The sequence below is a fragment of the Calypte anna genome, chromosome 5A (assembly GCF_003957555.1).
Source record: "Calypte anna isolate BGI_N300 chromosome 5A, bCalAnn1_v1.p, whole genome shotgun sequence".
In the NCBI taxonomy this organism is placed as follows: domain Eukaryota; kingdom Metazoa; phylum Chordata; class Aves; order Apodiformes; family Trochilidae; genus Calypte; species Calypte anna.
Genome location: NC_044251.1, coordinates 2,347,020 through 2,370,502, shown reverse-complemented (window position 1 = coordinate 2,370,502; position 23,483 = coordinate 2,347,020). Strand labels below are relative to the sequence as shown.

Genomic DNA, 23,483 nt, shown 5'->3' with positions numbered 1-23,483 from the left:
AGTCATCATCCACCTAAGCAAAGGAACAAATCAAAACTCAAGAGTTTTCACATTGTCAGTCCTGTGTCCAGGGCAGATTCTCTCAAGTGAAGTTTCAGAAAAGCAGAGGGGAGCCCCACCCATGTAACTGGCAGGGCACAGGGAAGCACAAAGGCTCTGAAGATGAAAGAGGAGGCTTCCAAAACAGTCCCTGGCACATAGAACTTGTTCAGAACAATCAGGGAGTAGTCATTTCCATGCATCCCTTTTTAGCATGGCAAATGGGAACTGTAAAGCTTGTAAGGACAACAAGGAAAGCAGAACCACAACATTTCAATAGGAGGAGGAGATTAAAAATGGTAAAAGCTTGAAGACCTGTTTAACTCCTGGAAGCTTTTGTGATGCAGGTTTAACCTACGGTTTTCCTAGCAACTAGGTCCCAAAAAACAGCATCATCCCACCATCTGAGACCCTATTGCCTACAGAGAGGGATTTCACCAATGGCTGTCAGACCCCAGGAAAAAGATCTCAAGCACCAATCTGTTAAAGCACCAAGGCACAAAGCATTCTTCCCCTCTGCCTGGCAGAAGAAATGTGCTCAAGGATGAAGACATTTCTCACAATACCAGCATCTCTCCCTATAGCTAGGATGGAAACGTTGTACACTTACTCCTTACAGTGTTTCCTTACAGTTTGTGAAGGATGAGTTCCCCTGTCCCTCTGTGTTCAAGCTCTATAAATCAATTACCCTGATTGTGTAGCCTCCCTCCCCCAGCTTCACCAGACACTATTCACAGCTGCATGAGTTTCTGCAATAGAGGTTTTCCTCAAGGCTGACTGGTACACAACTGAGAACTGAAGTTGAGCCATGATTGAAAGACTCACAGTATCAAAAGACAAATATATTTTAAAATAAATAAATTAACACTAATATATTTTATGTATATAGCAAATATAAATACTCACCAAGATAGGGACAGCAGGTATACAGCAGCTGCTGATCCACCAAGGGTACAGAGTCCTGGAGAGAAAAGGAAGGAAATGCTGAAGGAAAAGTCTTCAGGCAAGTCAGAAATCCTGTAAGTGTGATCACAGATTTCAGAACTGCCTTCCCATGAAAACAATAAAAATAACTAGATTTCAAATATACAGTAAAACTAGAAACTTTGCAGCCCAAGTATTCAGTCCAGCCCTGTGACATACAACAAGCTGCTCTACATTTAGTTCCCATAGCTCAGCCTTTGCTGATCATTGTCAAAGCCCAGCTGAAAGCTGATGGTTAGAGAAGGGAACCAGGACTGTTGTCACAGCTGCTTCTCATAAGACAGAAACCTATTCAGGGAGGAGAATAAATGAGGCACATCTGCTATGGATTACACCTCCACAGGTTTCTTCACCCAGACCCACTGGAACATCACACTGTAGAGCAATGTCACCCCAGGATTACACAGCAGAGCCAGAGCCACAGGAGAAAAAGCAACTTGAGATTCCATCTACACTCATGTGGGGGGGAAAAAAGAAAAAAAAAAAAGGTAAAAATCAGTTGATCTGAGTATTTTATCTGCCACTGAAGAGACAGGGCAAACCAGAACTCCTAATTAGAACAAGATATTTTTGCTTCTTAGCAAACATACTGCTCATTTTCCAAGGAAAATGTGTTCTCCTGCATGTCTGGGAGTTACCTGAAATATCACGTGCCATAAACTCACCTCCTTTTCTGTTTGCTCATGCTATTTTCAGTTCAATTATCCTTTGTCATGCAAATGGAAAACAGGTGACTCCAACAACAGCAGCCTTGCACTTACAATCCCATCTTATTATTTCTGTTGATGTCACCTGCTTATTACTCCTGCTTATTTCTGTGAAGAGTTCCAGGTCTATCATCTCACTTTGTATTGCAATAATTAGAGAGCAGGAAAACAGCATCTGATCTTCCACCAAAACTTTGCATCTCTTCAGCAAATGACTGCAGCAGGTGGGATGGCTCCTACCTGACAACAACCCCATAGTTCATAATCCAGGATGCAACTGAAGGATTTGGATCAATTTGGGCACCACATCCACTGGCCTATGGACTCTCAGTGCAGCTGTACTGAAGCCAAATTCCTCACAATATCTTAAACTCCTGAGGCTGTGGTAAGTCCATCCATCCTCACGCACAGATTCAGAGAACATGCTGATGCACTAACTCACCAAAGCCTGAGCAGATGTCACAGGATCCATCATCAATCCCTCCTGCCTCACATCAGTGGTAAAAAACAGCTCTTCAGGAACAGATGGAACCTGAAACAGAAACCCCAGTAGTTACACAACCTGAACAGCAGTCAGTAATTTACACCTTTTTTGATAGAGGACAGTAAAATCTCAACCACCTCTCACCTACAAAAAAATCTAGCTCTAATGATCATCTTTGCCCTAAGAAGAACCCTTCCATAAAATGAAAGATCAGTTTCATCACCACAACATAAGCCACCTTTTTAACCCTTCCCCCTCCATAAAGAAGATTTCAGATTTCCAACAGGTCCCTGCTCACCAGTTGCCTTGCTTCCAACTGAAGGCACAGAAGTATTTTAAAAGTTCATCACACAACATCCCTTAATCAGACAAAAAATTCCCCAGTAATTCAAGGCTGTCAGCAAGCACCTCCATCTTTGTGACAAGAGGTTCCAGTTCTAACAGGAATCAGCTGTCAACTTGCTTACAAGGATGCAGATTTACAAGTACAGAATGTGTTTCAGCAGCAATTAGAATTCCTATTGGAAATTAATGTTGCTTCACACAATTCCACTAAAGGAAAACAATTCTCCACTGGAACACAGAGCATTTTTCAAACCCCACACTAGTGCAAAAACAACCAACCAAAAAACCCCCAAAATAAAATAAAAATAAAACAAAAATAACAACAAAAAACCCCCAGACTGCTGTTTAGCAGTGTTTTAACCCACTTCAGTACCATTCTCTTTTTTCTCAGGGAAGAGCTGTGTGCACACAGGAGACTTTACCTGAAAAAGCCAACCCAGAACTGCAAGGATTAGCAGCTTGTTCAGGAAACTCATCTCTTTATCTTCAGAAAGGACCATTAACCTGCCACACAGCAAAAGCAGCAATGGAGTGTTAGATTTCAGTTGCTCAATTTTCATTAAGGAAAAAGAAACACCCCAAAGCACTCACATTTAATTAAACAATTTGTCACACATTCCCTACCCGTCTGACTAAAGAGCAGAGAGCAAGTTCTACTTTTTTTCTGCATACAACTCTGAGTAACATGTTTAAGTTTATACTAGATTGTGTTTCAAATTATTTTCATGTATATAGCAAAGAGAACTAGAGAATTATTTAGACATAGGAGACATTGTAGGTTTAAGATTCACTTTCAAGGTTTAAAATTCACAGCTGCAAATTTAGAGAGAGTGAGTGTGGATTTAGACTTTTGTTTACTTAATGAAAAAACACATTTAAATCAAATTTTAATCTGAGTTTGGGTTGTGCTCTCTTTGCAGCCTTTTTAAGATTAAGTGCTCATGGTTTGTAAACAAAAAAAGTGCTATATTAGAACCTCAAACTAGGGCTACAATGCATTCTCAAGCAAACCTTCAGAGAGAAGTTCCCAAAAAACAACCTTTCCCTGGTTCTTACCTGTATACCTGCAGCAAGAGACAAAACACTTTCCTGTAGTAATCAAGGAAAGGTGCAATATGATCCACAAGGGAAAGGTACTCCACAATCCAAGGAATAGTCAGGATAGAACGTTGATCCCGAATAGATCGTCTCAGAAGCTTCAACACATCCAGTACAGGCAGGGTCTTAATGGACAACAGAAGTTAAAGCAGTAGCTTGAAGTTACCTTTTGATACTTAAAGAAATATTTTATTGAAGTCATGACTTTCCTTCCTAGAATTTCATCTTCTATACAAGTAAGAGGTGACCTTCTGGCTAACAAACAGTTCTTCGCTCACAAGCAGAGGTAAAAACCATGCTAGGACAGCAAGCAGAAGCTCCCCTAGGACTTCCAAGAGGCCTAAAGTCTGAGTATGTACAAATGGAGTCAAGATGTAACCCCTGCCTCCTTGCACTCAGTATGACATGCTGCTAGGAGATGTGTGAAAACTAAGAAAACCACTCCTGGTAGCTGGACTTCACAATACAAATACAAGTCTTCCTAGCTAGGTCAGAATTCTGGTATGACAGGTCCAGATTAGCAGAAATGACAGAAGACTGAATACCTCACCATCAGTGCATTGCTGCCTATTTTCTAGCTTACACAAGCTCTTATTTCCTTTATTCCCAACCTCAGAATATGCAGTAGGAGCACATATCTCAGAAACCACTAGCTTGCTTTGAAGAGGTTAAACCATTCATAACCCCCTCCTTGCATTAGAAAACCTGCCTGTCAGCCAAGTGTCACATTAGATTTCTTGGGAGAGTTTGGTTTCTTACTTGGTTCCTTAATGCTACTGCAGAGTCTTGCAGGTCTCTGGTTGGTTGCTCAACAGTGTGGTATGGTAAAAAAACAAGGAGCCCCAGGAACTTGGCGAGGAGTCGTAGGCTTAACAGGACCACAGTGAAACGTTTCTTCTCATCCTGAAATGACAAAAAGCAAGCTGGGGCAATGCTACCCTGGAGTGGCAGAGCAATTATCTACACTAAGCTTCCACTTCCTTCATGTAAAAGGATCACACAGCTTCATCATTGCTTTTTAAAAATTGCTTCTGCCTCCACTGCTTCACTTAGTGAGAAGAAACTAATTCAAGAGTGTAGAGAAACAAGATAACCAGGTGCCTCGAGTGGGTGTGAGTCCACCTGTGCCTGATTAGGACAGGCCCCTATTGGGCATGAGCAAGACCAGGGGGCCAATAAAGGTGGGACACACACCCACAGAGAAAAGCTCAGCTCACTCTGGTGTGAGGCATGGAGAGGCCAGCAGCTCGTCGAGCCTCTGGAGCAAGAAAGGCTCTTCCTGCTACACTTCTACCCTGGAAGTGCTGTGTGGTGGCTGGAGTCCTGGAAGAGACCAGCAGCTCGTCGAGCTTCAGGAGCAAGAATGGCTCCTCCCGCTATACAAGAGCTTTCTAAAACAGCTGCTCAGTCATATCTTCATACAAACAACTTTGGAGTCAATGAGAGGGCACAGAGCTGACCTCTTGTTGCCTCCTTTCTACCATTAGTGGTCTGCAAGCTTTCATGAACCTTTGGCTAACAGCCTATACTCTCTGATGCCCCTAATAGGCACAGATGAGTGAACAAACACCTGTACAGGTATGAACTGGTATGACCACAAATTCATTCCAACTAAAATCTTCCTATATGGAAAAGTAACAAGGAGTTACTGCAACTGAGTGCAACGCCTGGGCTCAGTTATTTCACTGATCTAACACAGGGCACTAACACACCCTAAGAGACCCTCACTTTTCAAACTACAATGCATCATCTCTTATGACACAGTTCTAGGAAGCACCCTGAAGCACAGAAGTAAAGGGCAAGGGGCTCCAGCTTCCATAACCAAACTGCAGAGCTATGACAAAACCAAATGAAGAAGCTCTTCTCCTGCAAACTTAGCTGTGGAAGATCCATGGCAGCTCACAATTAAGCCAGTAATTCTTTGGGTACAGAACATTTCAAAGGAATTCCTAACAGATGTGTCTGCAAAAAGCAAGCTTACCTGCTCACCCATATCTGTTTCCCCATCACTGTGCTCATGCTCCACCAGAGTAAGGCCATCCAGTTCAAGTATCTTCAGGCACAGACTATCCATCAGGTGCTGATTAAACTGGTAACTTCAGCAAAAGATGATGATGAGTCAGACTGGGCTGAAAACAGCAGTAAAACCTCAACTAATACACTGCAAAATTTCAATCTTATCTCACAAGATGTATCAAGCATCAGCAGACATCCAACATAATAATAGGCTGAAGACAAGCAAGCAAAGAACAAGTACTGGCTGATCCTCTTTTCATCTCTTATTTTCTACATTTTTAAACAGATTCTATTTAGAAGTCTCAGTATAAAGCTAACAATACAGATCTGTCTAAGGAGGAAGCTGTAAGTAACTAAACTTGAGGTTCAAACTTCCCATAGATCACAACTCCTCCATGCTGTGGACTGTGAAAAACTCATGAAACAAAACCATGGACCTGGCTTCATGCTCTAACTCCTTAAGCTTCATGCACTGCCACGCAGGAAACACTTGGTCAGACCAGTGCCCTTGTCACACAGCACTGCACTGCCTTGGCACTGGGAAATATTGAAAGTCTGTGACAAGATACTATGGTTTTACAGAAGGTTTATTACAATGCAGTCTAGCCTAATGTTGCACACATGCATTCTGTACTCTAGACAGAACCTCCTTATTAACATGCTGAAAATATGTGCTGGCCAAGAACAGTAAGAGTGGTGTTATGCAGCTTAAAAGCATTTCTGATATGCTCTGCCTAGGACACACTGTGCCCCAAGATCTCCAGACAACTCCCTGCTGCAAGAGCAACCCACTGGTGTACCCAACTCTCCAGCACACTTCACCAAGGCAACAGCAACCCTGGGCAGCTGACCTTCCTGCACTGAGGATGAAGTCCCTGAAGAACTGCTGGCACCCTGGAAATGAAGGGGGTGGACAAGGTCCTCTGATGCTCTGAGGCACAACAAATCTTTCCTGAAGCCTCTTCAGACGGCTCAGATTATCAGAACCCAGCATATTAAGGACATCCTGGTCTGGGGTGTCTCCCCAGCTGGCACCACCTCCAATAGGACTTTTACACATCTTCAGGAGACAGAAAAGAGCAGAAAGGTGAAATATTTGTAATAAGACATCATTTCATCTCTCACCCCACACATTCCTCCTTCCTCAGAAGACTTGTCTTAGCAGTAGTCCAAACAGACTTTTGAGATAGCCTGTTTGTTTTCCTGTCCAGAAGGAATCTACCAACAAGCCAGCCACGGAGAGAGAATACACTGAAAATTAACATCATAATCAGAAGCATCTCTTCTTTCTACATTCCTTCAGTTACAGTGAAATCAGATGATGCTTGAAACTGGCCAAAAGAACCCTGTGCACTACCATAGCAATAGTGTATTAATTGCAGAATTACACAGAACCAGAGACTCTTTACAGGTAGTACACACAGGCTGATAATGAACATAGCTGAGAACTCAGCATTTGACTCGTGTCAAAAGAGATCCTTAAAATTTCTAAAAAACTGTGACTATTCTAAAACTAGAAGAATTAATTCTTACAGCTTATGATATGCTCAGTGTGCCTTCCCTCTTCCACAGAGTTCACCTGTAATTTATCACTGATGTATACTTATGGAAAAGGAAGGAAATTCCTATCCTTAAGACTTGGCTCTCCCAAGAAAAAGCTTCAGTAGGAAAATCTCAGAAACCTGACACGTTTCTTTGAGTTTCAAAGACACAGTTTGCTCTCTCAGGCCAAGGATGAATCCAATCAGCTTTGATGTATGTCTTCATGGAGCAAAACCCCAAGTCATTTACCTGAATAAGCTGTTTCTGAAATAGCCTGGCGAAATGGCTGTGGTTGCAGGTTGCAGACAGATGAGCCATCATGGCCCTGCAAAGGAAAACATCACAAAGTGCTGACTGGGTCTCTCTGTGGCATAAAAAAGTGCTTTTAACCTCAAACTATTTAAAAAACATAAAATAATTGCCTTTAAGAAAGTGATCTTCAAAGGCCACTGCAAAAAGCAGCATCTTTATAACTAGCTTTCCCAAGCACTGAGCTCCGTCTGCTGACCAGGGAAAGAAGAATTCTCCCCGAGTACCTGCAGAGCAAACACTTCTAGAGATAACAAGACTCCTCCTTTCCTAGATAATGCTATTAGTTAGGAAGAAAATTAACTTGTTCAGCTCCTGCTCTCCCCTGTGCAGAGCAGTGAGTTGAGAGTTCATACATGCAAGCAAGAAAACAGTAAGAGCAGTATTTCTAATGCCAAAAAAAAAAAAAAAAAAAGGAAGATTAAAGATTTCTCAGTTTAAAACTTTGTTTTTTGTTTTGTTCCTGTGCTGAAGCATCAGAAGCATCACCTTCATACACATAAACTCTTGTAGGCTGTTGGTTAAGAAGAACACAGAAACCCACAAAACAACTGCTTTCAAACACACAGTAGTTTCTTTATAGATACTCTATGTTGATAAAGCAATAAATGAACAAACCAGTTTGCTTTCCATAGAAAGAGCCACAGTTGTCTTGTTTTCAGAGCCAAGACACTAGGACTCCCTGAAATAGTAAGAACTGAGAGCTTCTGAACAGATAGCAGTTCTCTATGCTCAGGAGAAGTGGGGCACTGGAAATATGAAATGCATACAGCAGGGTACACAGCAACCACATTCAGACTGCAACATCCTGGTTGTGAGAGTTGCTCTTTCTGTGAACAGGGAAAGAGCTGTGCCAAGACTGATCAAATTAGGCCCTTGTGGCTTGTTTCTTTAAGACAGAAGTTGATGCTTTTAAATATTGAAGCAGGTTTACATGCACAGTACCTTCCAAGAAAATACAGATTAGTGCAGACGACCATTAGGAAGAACATGGAACCTGGAATGCTGTGCTCAGTATGCTGCACCAGCAGTTCAGCTACATTAAAGAGCCAGCTGATGTTGCCCAAGGTTCCTACCTGATCTTGTTACCCAGAACTCTTTCAAAGTCCCAGCCAGTTTTTTCATGGTTGTCCTCCCATTCACGCAGCAGTTCATAAAAGATATCCCTGTGAATCAAGATATTTAAGGGCATGAATTCCCATTGGTCAAAATTTGAAATAACAACTGAATATTCAATCACTCCTAAGCTCCCCAGTAAGAATCTATCTCAGAATAAATAACTGAAGCCTCTAAGCACTCAGATACCTTTGGAAAACCCATAAATGTTAAGGAAACCTCAGTGAGTTTCAATTTGCCATGTCTTCAACAAGAAGTGCTTAAGCTTTCCATGCCCAGGCTGTGACAGAATGAGGAAGACACCCATTACCAGACATATTGAAGACTGGGTGACAGGAAAGAATAAGCCACATGAAGTAATTCTAATGAGGAGAGAAAAGGACCAAGACAACTTGTGATTCTCTCCTCACACTGTTGCTGTGAGCATGGAGGAAGGTGGCAGGAAGCATAAAAGCATGGCAGATTGATATGCAGAAGTAATCCACTAGGGTGACACATTGTACTGGCCTTTGCCAAAAGTCTCAATAACTTCTGAAGAATTAGGCTCTTCTCTAAAGACATTAAGCATTTAACTCCTACAGTCAAGATGGACAAAACTCTTTTTTTTTTTTACTGGAAGGAACACTTCAAAGTTTTTCTACAGCATGTAGCATACATGAGGCTTTTCTTAATATCCTTTGATCGCCATCATGGAAAGATTATAACCTGTGAACCACAGAGTAACAGAAGAAACTTACCTTTGTTTCTTAAAAATGTGAAATGCTCTGTCACTGGGAAAGTTAGAGCGATTGTCAGTTTCTGGCTGGAAAGAAACAGACTGCACAGAGCATGGCAGCAGGAGAGATACCTGTTAAAAACAAAGGCAGCCATCAGACTGGTGTAAGCAATTTATCCAACAATCTGAAACACAAAAAAAAGCAGAGAAAAGACTTGATGAGGAAACCAAGTGTCTCTAGCTGAGTTGCTCAGTCACCAGCCATTTCCCAGTTGCTAACTGCTCATAAACACCAACACTTGTACAACCTACACTGTGCTACAGTAGCAGAATCTCTCAGCATTATGAGTGCAAGCACCTCATCTTGGAAACCTCTGCAGAACAAACTGCAAGCAATACTGATACAGTGTGATATCAATTTACCCAAATGTGGCTGGCAATTCCTGAATTGTTATTCTTTCTCCTATTTGAGAAGCCCAAGTCTTCAAGTGACAAGAGACATTTTCAGCTTTCACTAAAAAGCTCAGCAACTGACATGCCCTAGTCTCAAACTGCACTTTCTTTGACAAGAGCAATTCACATTTTTAAAAGACAGATGAAACAAGATACAAACTCCACTAAGCCAGACATTCCTACCATCCAGCTTTAGTTGCCTAAGCCAGATGATTGCATCAGAAAACCACTTTTCACAGGCTGTACTGTCTCCTCTACAGCTTCATTTACCTAAAATGAGTCTGTAGCTATGAGACGAATGCACTTTTTCCAAACTACATTCTGATATTGCATCTAACTGCTCATTCTGCTGGGAGCCATGTCTATTACACGAGATTCAAAAGCAGAAGCTGACCCTGCCAAGGTCACTGGTTGAGCTCAGGGCCTGGAAGGAAAGGTAAGGCTAGCCAGCAGTGATTTACAGCTAACCATCACTGGACCTAGCAATTCACTCACACAGTAGCAAAAAAATTAAGAATTGCTTTTAGACACTTGCCAAAGACAACATAAGACACTGAAAGCAGAAGGAATGAGATTTAACATCAGAGCTGTCACCAATAAAAGAGTAACAACACAAAGGCTTGAAGCAAAGTCAGTGGGGAGCTGCCAATTTTTACCTTGGCTGTGCTGCTTTCATAAGCCTGTCTGAGCCTCTTGTGCAAGGTGGGAGAAAAAGATGCAATCCGTTCATTTTCAGCCAAGAGCTTCAGAGTTCCTTTTTCTAAGCGGGAAATAATTCTGCCAAGACATGGATAAAACCCACAGACAGACATAAATAACACACAACCAGACCTAAAGAAATGCTTATGCTCAACTTATGAGGCTACCAAGCACAGTTTTCAAGGCCCCAGGCACCCAGCATCAAATCCTACTGCCATCTGTAGGGCCACTTTTCATTGCACTCATCTTGTGACTTTCCTGTATAATCACATTGAGGTTCAGTAGACAGATCAGTGCAAGAAAAATTCACAGACATCCAATTCCATGCCAAGTTGTATGTTTTGAAGGGAATTAACAAATCCTGTAAGTGGTTCAGCTCTAAAATCCAAGCACACTTGCTTTAGCTTACATATATCTACAGACACAAGCAGATGAACAAAAAAAATAATTCAACTCACTCATACTGATAATCCAAGACTTGAACAGCAAAATAAACACAATTGTGCACACTTTGGAAATGCTGTCTCCCTGATGCATCTAAGAAAAAAAAAGAAAAAAAAGAAAAAAAAGGAAAAAGGAAACATGAGATAACAGCACCCAGCACCACTTGTAAACTAAAATATCAACAACCATCTCTCAAGAAAAGTAGGAACTGCCAGATCCAAAAACAGTCTTTGGGACCAGTATTTAATTTCCAGAAGTTCCCATTTGCTGACACCAGAACAGACAAATCCTCCCATCACTATCCTTCCTATTTTTCAGTGTTCTGTGGGAAAGAAAAGATCTCTCTCAACCTTCTGGCCAACAGTAAACAGATCTAGAACAGAAAGTAGACCAACTGCAATCAGCTACCAGAAGCTGCTCCTGCAGCTGGTGACTTCATGTTCCTAATCTCAGCCTTAAGAATGTGTTAGTGTCAAAACAAAGGTCAATCAAATAAAAGCATCTCAGAGAATGCTGTCTTACCTTAAAGCCACTTTTTGTTTTTTATATCTAAAATACTAACCACATCACACTTAAGTCTGAATTAGCAAAAAAAACCCCAACCAAATGCATCAATTACATATCAATATGGACATGTTCCTGTGCACTTGTAACTCAACCTTAAATTTAAGAAACACACAAGAGATCAACAGCACTTTTGAGCTGCAAGTACCAATGGAGAAGATACTTCAGCATATCTGTCCTTCTCTCTGAAAGTCAGGGTTAGCAAGCAGATACAGCACATCTCACACAGTAGGAGAAACCTAGATTCAAACAGTATCTAGCAACCCAACTCCACCATACTGCAGAAGCCCTTCTCATCCATGCATGATTTTTGACAGCCTCTCATTATGCTGTCATGCTAATAAGTCACCTTTTGGAATGTAAGACTAAATGCCCAAGCAAAAGGCAACTACTCTGTATCACATTATTCTTCCATTGAAGTAACATTCTTTCCACTTGATGCTATTCTTTACCTTTACTTCTTTCATTGACTTCAAGGTCACTGTCCCCATCTTCTGTAGCAGCAGTGCCTTTAGATGTCAACAGCTGCAGAACAAAAAAGAGCTCCAGAAAAATATTTGGTACCATATTTTCTGGAAAAGAGAAAATGAAATACTAAAGGTGGATTGACCTGCTTTAATAAACAAAAGTAAAAAGATAAATAACTGTTATATGACACAGTCAGCCAAGAAATCCCTCTCCACTCACAGTGTAAATCAACATGGGAATTAGAGGAAGGCTGTGTTAGGGAAGGCTGGTTTGGGACAGGAACATACAACTCCAGCCTCCTACACTACCACAACAGGTTCATCTCCTTCCCTAAGCTCTTACCTAGTATCCATTTATTTTAATAACTGTGTTGGCTTTGTTTTTTCAGATGTTATTTGTTTGTACACCTTTACTGTCCTATGTAGATTCTCAGCTACTCCCTCCATCCTGTCATAACACAGATGGTAATTCAAAGCTCAAAGAAAGGTCAGTCTCATATCATCAGGGTCTTCACCTGCTATACATGATGAATAGAGCTCAGCCAGACACTCCAACTGCTTCTTGCAGGAAACCTTAGTAGGATTTGCACAGGTCACCAGATGGCTTTCAGCAGGAAGGCTTGTACTGCGAGGGTAGCTGGGCTTAGTAGGAGTACCAGGATCTAGAGATATTCCTGCAGGAGAAGATGCCTGGTGCAGCAGTTTGCAGCTGAAATTCAAGAACAACAATATATTATGTGGTTGAAGATGCAGCCAGAAGAGGTCTTTCCTCTCTTGCAGTCTAGTAATAACTAACCATGTCATTTACACTGGCCAAAGCTGCTTTTAGCATGGCAGTAATTTAACTTGTCTTTCCCACAAAGAGAATGGGGTCTCAGGGCTAACAATCAGAACACTCAGAAGAATCACATTCAAACTCCAACTCTGCTAAAACAGTGTGGAACTCTCACCAAATTATCTAATTAACCTATGTTACTGCTTCTCACCTAAACTGATATTTTTAAGGACACAGAATCTGTTAGAGAGACTAGGACAAAAAAAAATAGTTTTGCACATACAATTTCTAACAGCTAAACACTTCATAAATAGACATGATTACTAAAGATCCCAAGGGAACATCCATACTTGGCACATAACACCACATCTTAGCCTTGTTGCATCAAAAGCAAAACCTTTAAAAGTCACTTTAAAGGCTATGGGGAAGATAGAAGTGTGCAACCAGTGCAATGAAGAACAAATTAGTCTCAAAAAGGGCACAAGGTTATTTAGTAACATCCCCCTTGGAATGATGACAAGCACCCAACTGACAGAAGAAAATGACTCATTAAGTACCCTGTAAACCAAATAGAGTTAAGAGTCCAACATCATAGACTCTGCTTCACTTCTGTGCCAGTGTTGCCATCTGCCTCAGTATGAGTTTCAACTTTTGCCCTTGCTCAAAGTGACACAGTTGGCTGAGGGCTGCATTAGTTCTGTACCTCAGTTCACCACTAATGAGGACACAACAGCAGCTCTCAGCTCTGAGCACCAGGCACTGCCCATTTCAAACATGATGGACCAGATAAGAACACCCCATGGGCAAGATCCAGCCCATATCCTGCTGTTTCAGCTATTTTAAGTTATATGGAGTAGTAGGACATTTCAGGTAGAATCCAGACTGCTTCATACAAGTACAGAGAGGCAGGGTTGAATGCTGAGCAGTTCTGCTACAGGTCTGGTACAGTGAGTGATGTGACTCTAGTGGGTCTGCTTAAGCCAGTCTGGTCCCACTGAAATGAACTGCAAGGCTTAGCAGGAGGAGAATTCCACCCATTTGAGGAGTTTCCCCAAGAACAAAATCTACAAGTAACAGCAACAGTTCTGTCAGCAACAGTACACAACCCTTTCTCTACTACTATTTTTTGCTTTTTTTTCCCTGGAGTGTCAATCCTCACAGATTAACAGTGATGTAATTTTACGGAGGATGAAAGTCAGACAGTAAGTGAAAAGCAGAGACAAAGTTAGAAGCCAGAATTCACCTCATCTCCCAGCACACAATTTTCAATAGATAACATAAATAGTAACATTTCAAGCAGAATCTCACACTACTCATTTGAAATCATGCATAGTGTTTTCTCTGACTGTAAGTTGGTGTTAGCCTGCCCACCTTGCAAAATCATTCACATTTTCCCCACACTTGCACAATTAGCTCATTTTCTTCAAACCAGATTATGCCTTCCATAACAGGCACAATCAACAAACACAGCCTAACCACAACAACTCAAATTCTCTCTTTCTTCCTGAGCAATCTAAGGATAGCTGGCACAGGAAACAGCCACACATGCAAGCCCATGAAGAAGCAACTCTATGACAGCAGGGAGGACTGACTATATTTCTAAAGATAAAGTCATTGGGTCATTTAAAGATAAAGTCATAAAGGGTTATTGTTCCAAAGTCAGCACACCTCTAAAATGGCAAATATGAGCTAGCTGCATGAATACCTAGCCTGATACCAGGGTAACTCTTTCTTTTAGGTAAATTTAAGGTCACTGATAACTGTTCTGGATATCCTTCTGATCATTTCCAGTCTGGTACTGGTACCACCTGTAAGACATGAATATTAAGATACAAGCCCACCACCACCCTGATCAGATTGTACCGTTCTTTCTTCAGCATCTCCCTCTCCTCTTGAAGGCTGTTGCTCATCACAGATGTAAGGTTTCCATCCTGGACAGCAGTAAAGGCCTCAAAGCTTGACCCGGATGAAAACCGAGCAGCTGGAGACTGACTGACAGGTGTAGAAGTGAAACACATCTTTGGTTTTGAGAGGGGACGTTCAGCACTCACAGGGGTTGGGTTGATTCTCCTTGATGGTTTGCTTTTGCTGAAAAAGTGAAAAAAAGACTACACTGAAATAAAGCTAAACAACAACAAAAAAAGCAGGTCTGAAGACAGATATGCACACAGCTCCTCCAGAAGAACCTAATACAAAAATAAGATGGATGTGGAGTCAGACTGCTGAATTTCTAAACTGTATGTGGAGTTGCTGACTTTATTCTGGTCACTAAATAACAAGTCATGGAGATGCAGACTGCTACAAAAGTCATGAACCATCAAGTCATAGAGCAGATGGCACAGTGTCACACAACTCTTACAAATATTTCTCATTTGAGAGGACAGGATATGCCTCATTTTAGTCAGAAATTAATTCACCAGCAGCTTCTAACAGGACCACAGTAAAAAAATAACAACAATCAAGCTGCTGTTGTTAATCAGTAGGGGTCCAGACTTATGAGTTACCAAAGGCCCTTTCATACACTTAAGGAAACTCGTCCTTTCTGCACAAACTACCAGGATTTGTCCTTCAGGAAGAGGCTCTGTAATGCATTAAGAGGCATAATGGAAATGAACATGGGAACATTACACCTTTCAAGGAAATGCTGGATGCTACGTATCGATTGCCATTTTTCTCAGAATCTATGTAGTGTTGGCTTGCAAACACTCCATGGACCTTGTTCCTCACTTTTTATCCCAGCTGGGCAAAGTGCTGCTGAGAAAGACAAGACTTGCTGTCTATGTTGGATACACATCATATCTCCCTAGGCCAGTGCACCATTTAAAGCAGCATCCAGACCCAGCATCTGACTCTGCTGTACAGACCCAAAGACCTATCAATTTTCAGCTGGAATTGTAGAGAATGTAGAGAAACAAGATAAACCAGGTGCCTCGAATTGCCAGTGAGTGGGTGTGAGTCCACCTGTGCCTGATTAGGACAGGCCCCTGTTGGGCATGGGCAAGACCAGGGGGCCAATAAAGGTGGGACACACACCCACAGAAGGCACCTCAGCTCACTCTGGTGCGAGGCATGGAGAGGCCAGCAGCTCGTCGAGCCTCTGGAGCAAGAAAGGCTCCTCCTGCTACACTTCTACCCTGGAAGCGCTGTGTGGTGGCTGGAGTCCTGGAAGAGACCAGCAGCTCGTCGAGCTTCAGGAGCAGAATGGCTCCTCCCGCTACATGGAATTTTGCTGTAAACTCCCAACTGTAAAGTCCCAATTTTGAAGGCCAGTGCCTGGCATATGGAGCAAACAGGCTGGCACAGAAGCCTTTTATTTGGTAAGGAAGATTTTAAAGAGTAGAATCTCATAAAGAAAGAGAAAAGGACTGAGGCAACCACAACACAAGCAGCTGCCCAGAAGCTAAGCCAAAGTCACCAGGGTGACCTGGGTTTGCTGCAGACTAAAGGGAACACAGGCATCAGCTAGATATTTTGTCCATGACCACATGGCACAAATGAAGCTGCACGCTAACATTTGTTACCAGAGGCCACAGAATGTCAATCCAAAAGCTTTTTTTTTTTGCTAGCATCAGTAAAGCTAAAGAGCCTTCAGGACTGCTTTTCATTTGCAGTTGCTACTCTGTTAAATGAGCAACGTTAAGAGCCAAGATAATGCTGACTTGCTAGAACATGCAAGGACAAAGATGTGTGCAGTTTCATATCAGCTGGTCTGTGCATGGGTAAGCTGCAGGCAGCATCACAAATCAGAAGCTAAAGAAGCATTTTGGGTGAGTTCAGAGTAGAAACCTGATTAGCCATTGAAGCAATATTCCTCTGTGTGGCAACCATAACAAAGCAGTTCTTGCCAAGGAAGAAGCCAGCCCCCAGGTGTTGCTTATTACTGCTGTAATTCAGTATCTGGACACACACAAGATGAGCTAGAAAAGGATGAGTAACCTTCAGCACAATCCCAATGAGATAGCAAGGCAGACTCGCTCTTACTTTGTCCATCCAGAGGCAGCACCCATGGGTGGAAACTCCTCCAAGTTGTTCAGATTTAGCTGGCTGGGTGGGGATCTGGTAGAAACAAGAGGCACTTCACTCCGCTTCCTTCTCCCTCCACTCCACGATACACCATCACTCTTCCCATCTTCCTCTTCAGCCAGGGAATGTCCCGGATCCCGAGCTATCTGCCGGCCAGAGGCACTGACTGAGCTGCTGCCTTTCCTTCTGCCTCTTCTCATGGGCAGAGGTTCAGGTGTGGCTGTGAGGAAGCTCCCCAGGTTGGCCCTCTGGGAGGAGCGCTTCTCACTCTGGGTAAGCACAGGGCTGTACCCAAAGCTGGGGCTGCTGCTGGAGACCACACCAGCAAAGTCACTGCAAGGGCTAGAAAGGTTTGACCCAGAAAAGGAAGAGGAGCCACTTGATGCTGCAGAGGAAAAGCTGGTATCTGTGGTGCAGGTGGTGGCTGAAGTCCTTTGGGAAAAGAGCTGCACTCTGCTGCTGGTTGCGTGGCCTGCCCTCCTTTCTGATCCTGTCCTTTGGCTCCTGTGAGCCTTGGAATTAGGAGTTTTAGCAGGAGTAGAGGGTCCATTCGTCAGGATCTGACTGGTCTGCTCCCTTAAAAAGTTTAGAAGAAAAGGCACAAAGTCTTTCTGAAGCAAACTAAGAGATAGCAGCTTGTCATGGATGTGGTTCTCCTAAAAGAAAAGAAGACAAAGCATTACTATAAGTACACTAACTGATGAATCAACTTAGAATCACTAACTTAGAAAGAATTTCTTCACGGAGAGGGTGATTAGGCTATGGAATGGACTGCCTGGTGAGGTGGTAGATTCTCCGTCCCTGGAGACATTTAAAAAAAGACTGGATGTGGCACTCAGTGCCATGGTCTAGCAACTGCTCCGGTGGGTCAAGGGTTGGACTAGATGATCTCTGAGGTCCCTTCCAACCCGGCTAATTCTATGATTCTATGATTCTTTTTTCCCATGAGCCTAAAATCATTTAAATAATAACTGTGGGACTGGAATATACAGCAAAAAACATGACATGTCAAAGCAGATCACTGAGATTCAAGAGACCTTAGTGCTGGTCACAGATCTGAAACTCATCCTCCACACAAACTATTTTGACAGAATTCATTCACTTTGGCCTCCAAGTGGGAAGCAGCTGAGCTGTTCCATGGAAACATCACTAATACTTAACATATAGCCAGGGAGACATGAGAGCAACTGGCACCCCTAAGTCCAGCATTCTAAAGGCACTGATAATGAAGCAGCTGATTCTAATAGAAAAATCCAAAACCTGCAGCTTCTCTATCCTCTGCCTATGAATGCCAGCTGCCTCCACAGAGGGGTGCTGTTAACAACTGTTAAAAAACTTTTGAGTCCTGAAGTGTCAAATACAAGACAAAAGCTGCTCTTGTACTTCAATTAAATAATTTTGCTTCCTTGAGACCTCACAGAGGTCTAAATAGAAACTGTGCAATTTTAGGATACATGAAGTTTATCATTAAGAAACCTAAGAAAAAACCCCACCACAGTCAACACATTTAAAATCTAAACAAGTAGGTAGCAGTGATCTTACAAGGGTAAATCTGGGCAAAACAGATGTCACGTTACACACACAGCTCAAAGCTTTGTTCACTGGGTAAAACTTCTTTTGTTCCTAACACTGCACCAGAATTCTACTTCCTCTCAACTGGATGCAGCAATATTTGCAACAACAACAGAAGAAGCTCTCACAGGCAGCAACTACCTCCTTACTGTCATTTAAATTATACAGTCACACCTCCACTAGATGAAAAGTCAAGAGAGCAAATGCTATTTATGGAGGAATTTTTTTGTATGAAAGGAGATGGGGAAAGCATGACCATGACTGGACTCTGACAATCCTTGACACCGAGGCTGAACTTCATATCTGAAAGTGTGAAACTTCCTGGAGAAGCACGAGATTGTCACAGAGCCTGGGGAACACACGAAGCAGCCAAGGCTCACTGCTTTAGTGCTGTGAAAAAAACCACAGGTAAGAACACAAATCCTGCGAGGTGTTAGAAGACCTGACTTGAAAACCACTCCAATTCACAACTGCCTTGAAAGCCAGAGCAAGACATAGCCTACTCCTTCCTCAGGTGCCCCTCTGGGTTTAACACAGAGGCACAGAGACACAGTCTGTGCTATGCACAGGGACAGGTAGTTTCTCCAACTTTTCAGTGTGCAACCTGCTTTCACTCATCTTTCTCTGTACAAGTTAACAGAGGCTCACTGCTTCCACAGCCAGACAAGGGCAACCTGTCAACAGCTGACAGCCTTCCACTTGCTTTCTCACCCTGAAGCAACTGAGCTGCAAGGCAACTCCCTTACAAGAGCAAACTTTTCAGCCTCCTCCCCCACACAGTGTTAGCTGAGCTGCCAGCACCTCACACTTCATAAGCTCCACGGGTCTGCTCCTGCAAGTCACTGTTCAGGAGACAATGGTCAACATAAAACAGTGTTCCCTTCTTCCCACACAGGCTTAGGATGACAGCAATCAATATCTGACTGACTCACAGAGGCGACTGCAATGAGTTTTGATAATAATTAATACTAATACGCACTCTGAGGAGCTCGGGGGAAAAAAAAAATGCTTTAAATACAACTTGTTCCTCTATGAGGGAAACATAGACTCACAGTCTCCCTGTGGTTACAAATGCTTTTATTATCACAGGAACCCAAACTCTCCAGCCGTATCCCACTACTCAAGCTCAGCACAAACCCACTCCCAGCCCTGACAGATCATCCCCCACCTACAGTCGGGGGAGGCAGCGGTGCCCGCACAGAGCCACACACGAAGCCCTTAGGGCACAGCCGTGCCCGGGAGGGAGAGAGGGCCCAATGCTCGGGACTGCACCGGCTGCCCACCGGGGGATAGTGACAGACTCCTTCGTTTCTCACCGCGACTTTCCCCGCCAGAGATGCGGGAAGCGTCCCCCCTTCCTGTCACCGCGTTTTCCTCAGGACGCCGCCTGCCCGCCGCTCCTTCCGCTCTCCGTTGCCACAGAACAGTCAGGGGACCGAGGCACCGCCTTGGCGCCAGCGATCGCAGGGTCCCCCGCCACCGCCTCAGCCCCGGTGCCGCCACCACCCGCCGGAGGCCGCGGCCGCCAGGCCCAGGCGGCGCTGAGCTCCCGCCAGCCTCATCCCTGCGGGCGCTAACGGGTTTGAAGCCACTGCCAGCGGAGCTGCCACAGGGCGCTGTCCCCGCCGGGAGGCTCCCGGTGGCAGCTCCCCGTGGGCAGCCTCGCCTTCCCACCGCTCCGCTCAGAGCCCGCCCGCGATGGGGGCAGCGCCGCCGGCTGTTAGACGGAGTTCCCGCTCCCGGCCGCAGACAGGCCCCTCGGTTTGACCCACGCACGCTTCGCTCCTCACAGGGGCGCCGGGCGGACAAACTTTCCCGCACGGCCCCAGCCCGCGGCGGCTGCGGCGGAAGCTGGGGGCTGGCGCGGCGGCAGGCCCGGCCCCGGCGGGACGGGGCGCTTCGAGAGGGAGGGAGGGAAGGAAGGGAGAGCGAGCGGGCGACCCGCCGCGCGTTACCTCAGCTGGGCGGTGGCCGGGGCCGTGCCGAAGCCACCGCACCACGGCGCTGACCGGCACCTCCTCCTGCAGCAGCAGCTCCAAAACCGCCGCCATTCCCCGCCGCTACCGCCGCCGAGCACGCGCACAACCCACGGCGGGAGCGGGCCGAGCGCTGCCGGGCGGGCCCGTCCTGAGCCCCCTCTGGCGGGGGCGGGACGGCGGGGCGGGGCTGCGGCGGGGATTCCCGCCGGGGAGGCGGGCGGGGGTGGGACAGCGCTGGCCGGGGCCGGGACCGGGCCCCTTCCCCATGTCAATACGCGGGGCACGGGGCGCCTGCGCCGGGCCGTGCGCGTCTTTTCCTCTCATGCGCGGTATTTGCTTCCCCAGCAGGGCGCCGGGCCCGGCCTAGCGGCAGCGGCGGCACCCGCGGGCCGGGGCGGGCGAAGGGGCAGCGGAGCCCCCCGCGGCTCCGCGCCCGCCCTCCCGCCGGTGCCGAGCGGGGGCCGTCCCGATCCGCCGCGCTGGAGGATGGCCGAGGACTCGCCCAAGCGACGCAAGGCGAATTTTAACGAGGCGGAGACGGAGGTGCTGATCGAGCAGGTGCTGAAACACGAGCAGCTGCTGTTCGCGGCGGGGCCGGGCCGCGCCTCCCCGGGCCAGAAGCGGAAGGTGTGGGAGCTGATCCGGCACAAGGTGAACCCGGTGGCCGCCTGCCCCCGCGACGTGGAGGACCTAAAGAAGCGCTGGCGGGACCTGAAACGCCGCGACCGCAGCAAGCTCTGCCGCCTTTCGCAGGGCTGCGGGCCGCCGGGCCCCGCCGCCGCCGCCGCCCTCGGCCTCCTCCTGGCCCCCGAGGAGATGCCGCCCACCGCCCCGCCGCCCGCTCGCCGCCACCTCCACCACCGCCACCGCGCCTACGGCTCCCTGCTGCCTGCCGAGGCCGTGCCCATCGTGGGCGGCATCGACACGCTGGAGCTGCCCGGCGCCGTCGTGGGGGAGATGGGTGAGTGCCGGACCGACCCCCGCGGCGCTGCCCCGTGCCCGCCGCCCCCCGCGGGAGCCCCGGCAGCCGCTGCCGTAGCGGGGTCCCCGCCGGCTGCCAGCGCGCAGGGGGCTGCGGGTACCAGTGCTGCTTGGAAGTATCTGGTTTGGATAGCTGCCTTCTCTCCTTGGGAATGCAAAATGTATAGATACACACAGACGCAGAGCTGGCAGATGTCGTGCTGCACGTCAAAACAACGCTTAGGAGTAAATCCTATCTCGTAGTAGGTGCCCGTCTATGAGGCATTAGACCCAGCCTCCTGTGTTAGCATGTGTAGTACTTTGCAAATGCCAGAAGCCGTGCCAGCGCGCAGCTCTAGGTGGTGCAAAGTGCTGGCAGGACAGAACTTCATACGTTCGAGGGAGACTTTGCGCCGAACCGATCAGCTTCAGTACCCAGGGATTCCTTGCAGTCACGGTTACTGCGTGCACAGTAGAGCACGAAATGAGCTTGCAATGAACTTTGTCACTTAGAACCTAAACCTCAGCTTCTGTGGTGTGGTCTGTTAGGGATGTGTAGTGTGCTAATACGTGGTTATCTGATGAGTGCATCTTTGAGTTTCTTACCACGTATCAGGGGAATACGTATTCTAGAAGTATCAATGATAGTGCAGTGCAAATTGTAGAGTCTTGGTTCAAGGACTAATGTTAGTGCTTAGATGAGAACACGCTTTACTGACCGCCAAGGTTGTGAAGTTTTTCACTGACTCTTCTTTGCTTTTCCTCTCCTCCCATCTCCTCTAGGGCTTACTGACAGTCCTGGCCCATCTCATCAATCCAGTTTTGAGAAGATGAACCTCAAAGAAGAAATAGTGGTGAAAGTGGTAGAGCCAGAAGAAGGCTCTGAGGACATGGCAGTGGTTCCACCTAGCCAAGAACAGCTACCTTTTATGGGGACATCAGGCAGTGGTTCGTCTGGGAAAGTAAAAGCCAAAACAAAAGGCAGGTCCCAGGCAGACCAAAACGAAATAACTGAAGAGGACCTAGTGCAGATTCAGCAGACCCAGATGCGGGTGATCCAGTCTGGCTTTGACAGTGTCAATCACAACCTTCGGCTGCTGCAGCAGGGCATGCAAGATCTGAGTAACAGCCTCAGCATCATGGCACACACACTTGTTGCTATCAAAAACGTCTATGTGAGAAACAACACCGGCCAAACCACCTATGCCACTGCCTCTACTCAGACCACAGCTGGCTACCTGAGCCCGGGTTCCCCCCAGGTCTCCCCTGCTGAGGACAGAGTTAGAGCACAGGTGGCTGGAAGCAGCAGCAGAAGCAGCAGCAGCAGCTCTAGCTCCATGTCACAAGAAGCAGGACCTTCTGAGTTTTCTAGGCCTCCCTTGAGAACCATTAAGAAAGAACATCCAAATGGCTGCTACTACTTCTGCTTTGCAGACGTGTAAAAACTTCAGTATATGTAAAGTGTGGTGTTAGGTGCTGTTGTATGTTCTGCTCCGACCTGTGACTTCACAGGAGCAAAGTGGACTTGCCTCACATGTTTTTCCCAGTGGGAAACATTTCACCATAGGTGGCATTAAATACTAATTACCAGTCTCCTGTTTCTTAACTCTATTGCAGTTGGCTAGTAATTTTTTCAGTTATTTTTATCCTCTTGTTCTCTTAAAAAAACAACTAAACAAAAAGAACCCCTGATTTATTTTGACTACGACTCTAGTCTGTGGCATCCTTTGTTTCATGTGAGCTTTGGGAAAATAAAAGCCATGACAGTGGGGTAAAAAAGTAACATTATAGTTACCATCAGGAGCTGTCTTACACAAGTTTAGTGTTTGATTAAACAAACATCAGAAGTAGTTGAGTAGAAGTTAAGTACTTGCTTTTTCTAGTAAGTATAGTGTGGGGCATTTGGTTGTTGTTTACATCTGAGTTGTGCAAGGCATAGCAGAAGAGTATGACAGTTAGGACTCAGCTCTAGGAATGGTTTAGGACTGAGCCTGTTGGTTCAGGAATTCACTACTCAGAATTCACACAGCATCACCCCCCCTGCCTGTTGTGCATTTTTAGCTCATCAAATGCACCTTGTCCTCAGACATTTACTTTTACTGCACTACCTTTACTGCATGGCTAGGCTTTTGTCACTTGATTTAAATAGAGAAATAGAGCAAAAAATAGTAATTGATGAGCTATGCCTGTTT

At 45.5% G+C, this 23,483-nt stretch overlaps 2 protein-coding genes across 2 annotated transcripts in view; one reads left to right on the top strand and one right to left on the bottom strand.

Annotated features, from left to right (window-relative positions):
* The window catches only part of CDAN1 (codanin 1), a 31,197-nt gene extending 10,729 nt beyond the window's left edge, over positions 1-20,468 (bottom strand). The window contains exons 1-17 of the mRNA XM_030452606.1: positions 20,308-20,468; positions 16,739-17,436; positions 14,621-14,845; positions 12,498-12,691; positions 11,968-12,087; positions 10,966-11,044; positions 10,465-10,585; positions 9,378-9,487; positions 8,601-8,690; positions 7,465-7,540; positions 6,525-6,733; positions 5,639-5,753; positions 4,417-4,560; positions 3,616-3,782; positions 2,982-3,063; positions 2,173-2,262; positions 946-1,000 (exon numbers count right to left, since the gene is read on the bottom strand). Coding sequence (XP_030308466.1) covers positions 946-1,000; positions 2,173-2,262; positions 2,982-3,063; positions 3,616-3,782; positions 4,417-4,560; positions 5,639-5,753; positions 6,525-6,733; positions 7,465-7,540; positions 8,601-8,690; positions 9,378-9,487; positions 10,465-10,585; positions 10,966-11,044; positions 11,968-12,087; positions 12,498-12,691; positions 14,621-14,845; positions 16,739-17,436; positions 20,308-20,403 — 2,671 coding nt within the window. The 5' untranslated portion in view covers positions 20,404-20,468. The remainder of the gene's footprint in view (positions 1-945; positions 1,001-2,172; positions 2,263-2,981; positions 3,064-3,615; positions 3,783-4,416; positions 4,561-5,638; positions 5,754-6,524; positions 6,734-7,464; positions 7,541-8,600; positions 8,691-9,377; positions 9,488-10,464; positions 10,586-10,965; positions 11,045-11,967; positions 12,088-12,497; positions 12,692-14,620; positions 14,846-16,738; positions 17,437-20,307) is intronic.
* Positions 20,469-20,751: 283 nt separating this feature from the next.
* On the top strand, positions 20,752-22,897 carry LOC115598441. The gene is made up of 2 exons (XM_030452035.1): positions 20,752-21,292; positions 22,075-22,897. Exons 1-2 carry the CDS (start codon positions 20,818-20,820, stop codon positions 22,731-22,733), a joined length of 1,134 nt encoding a protein of 377 aa, XP_030307895.1. The 5' UTR covers positions 20,752-20,817; the 3' UTR covers positions 22,734-22,897.
* Positions 22,898-23,483: the final 586 nt, after the last annotated feature.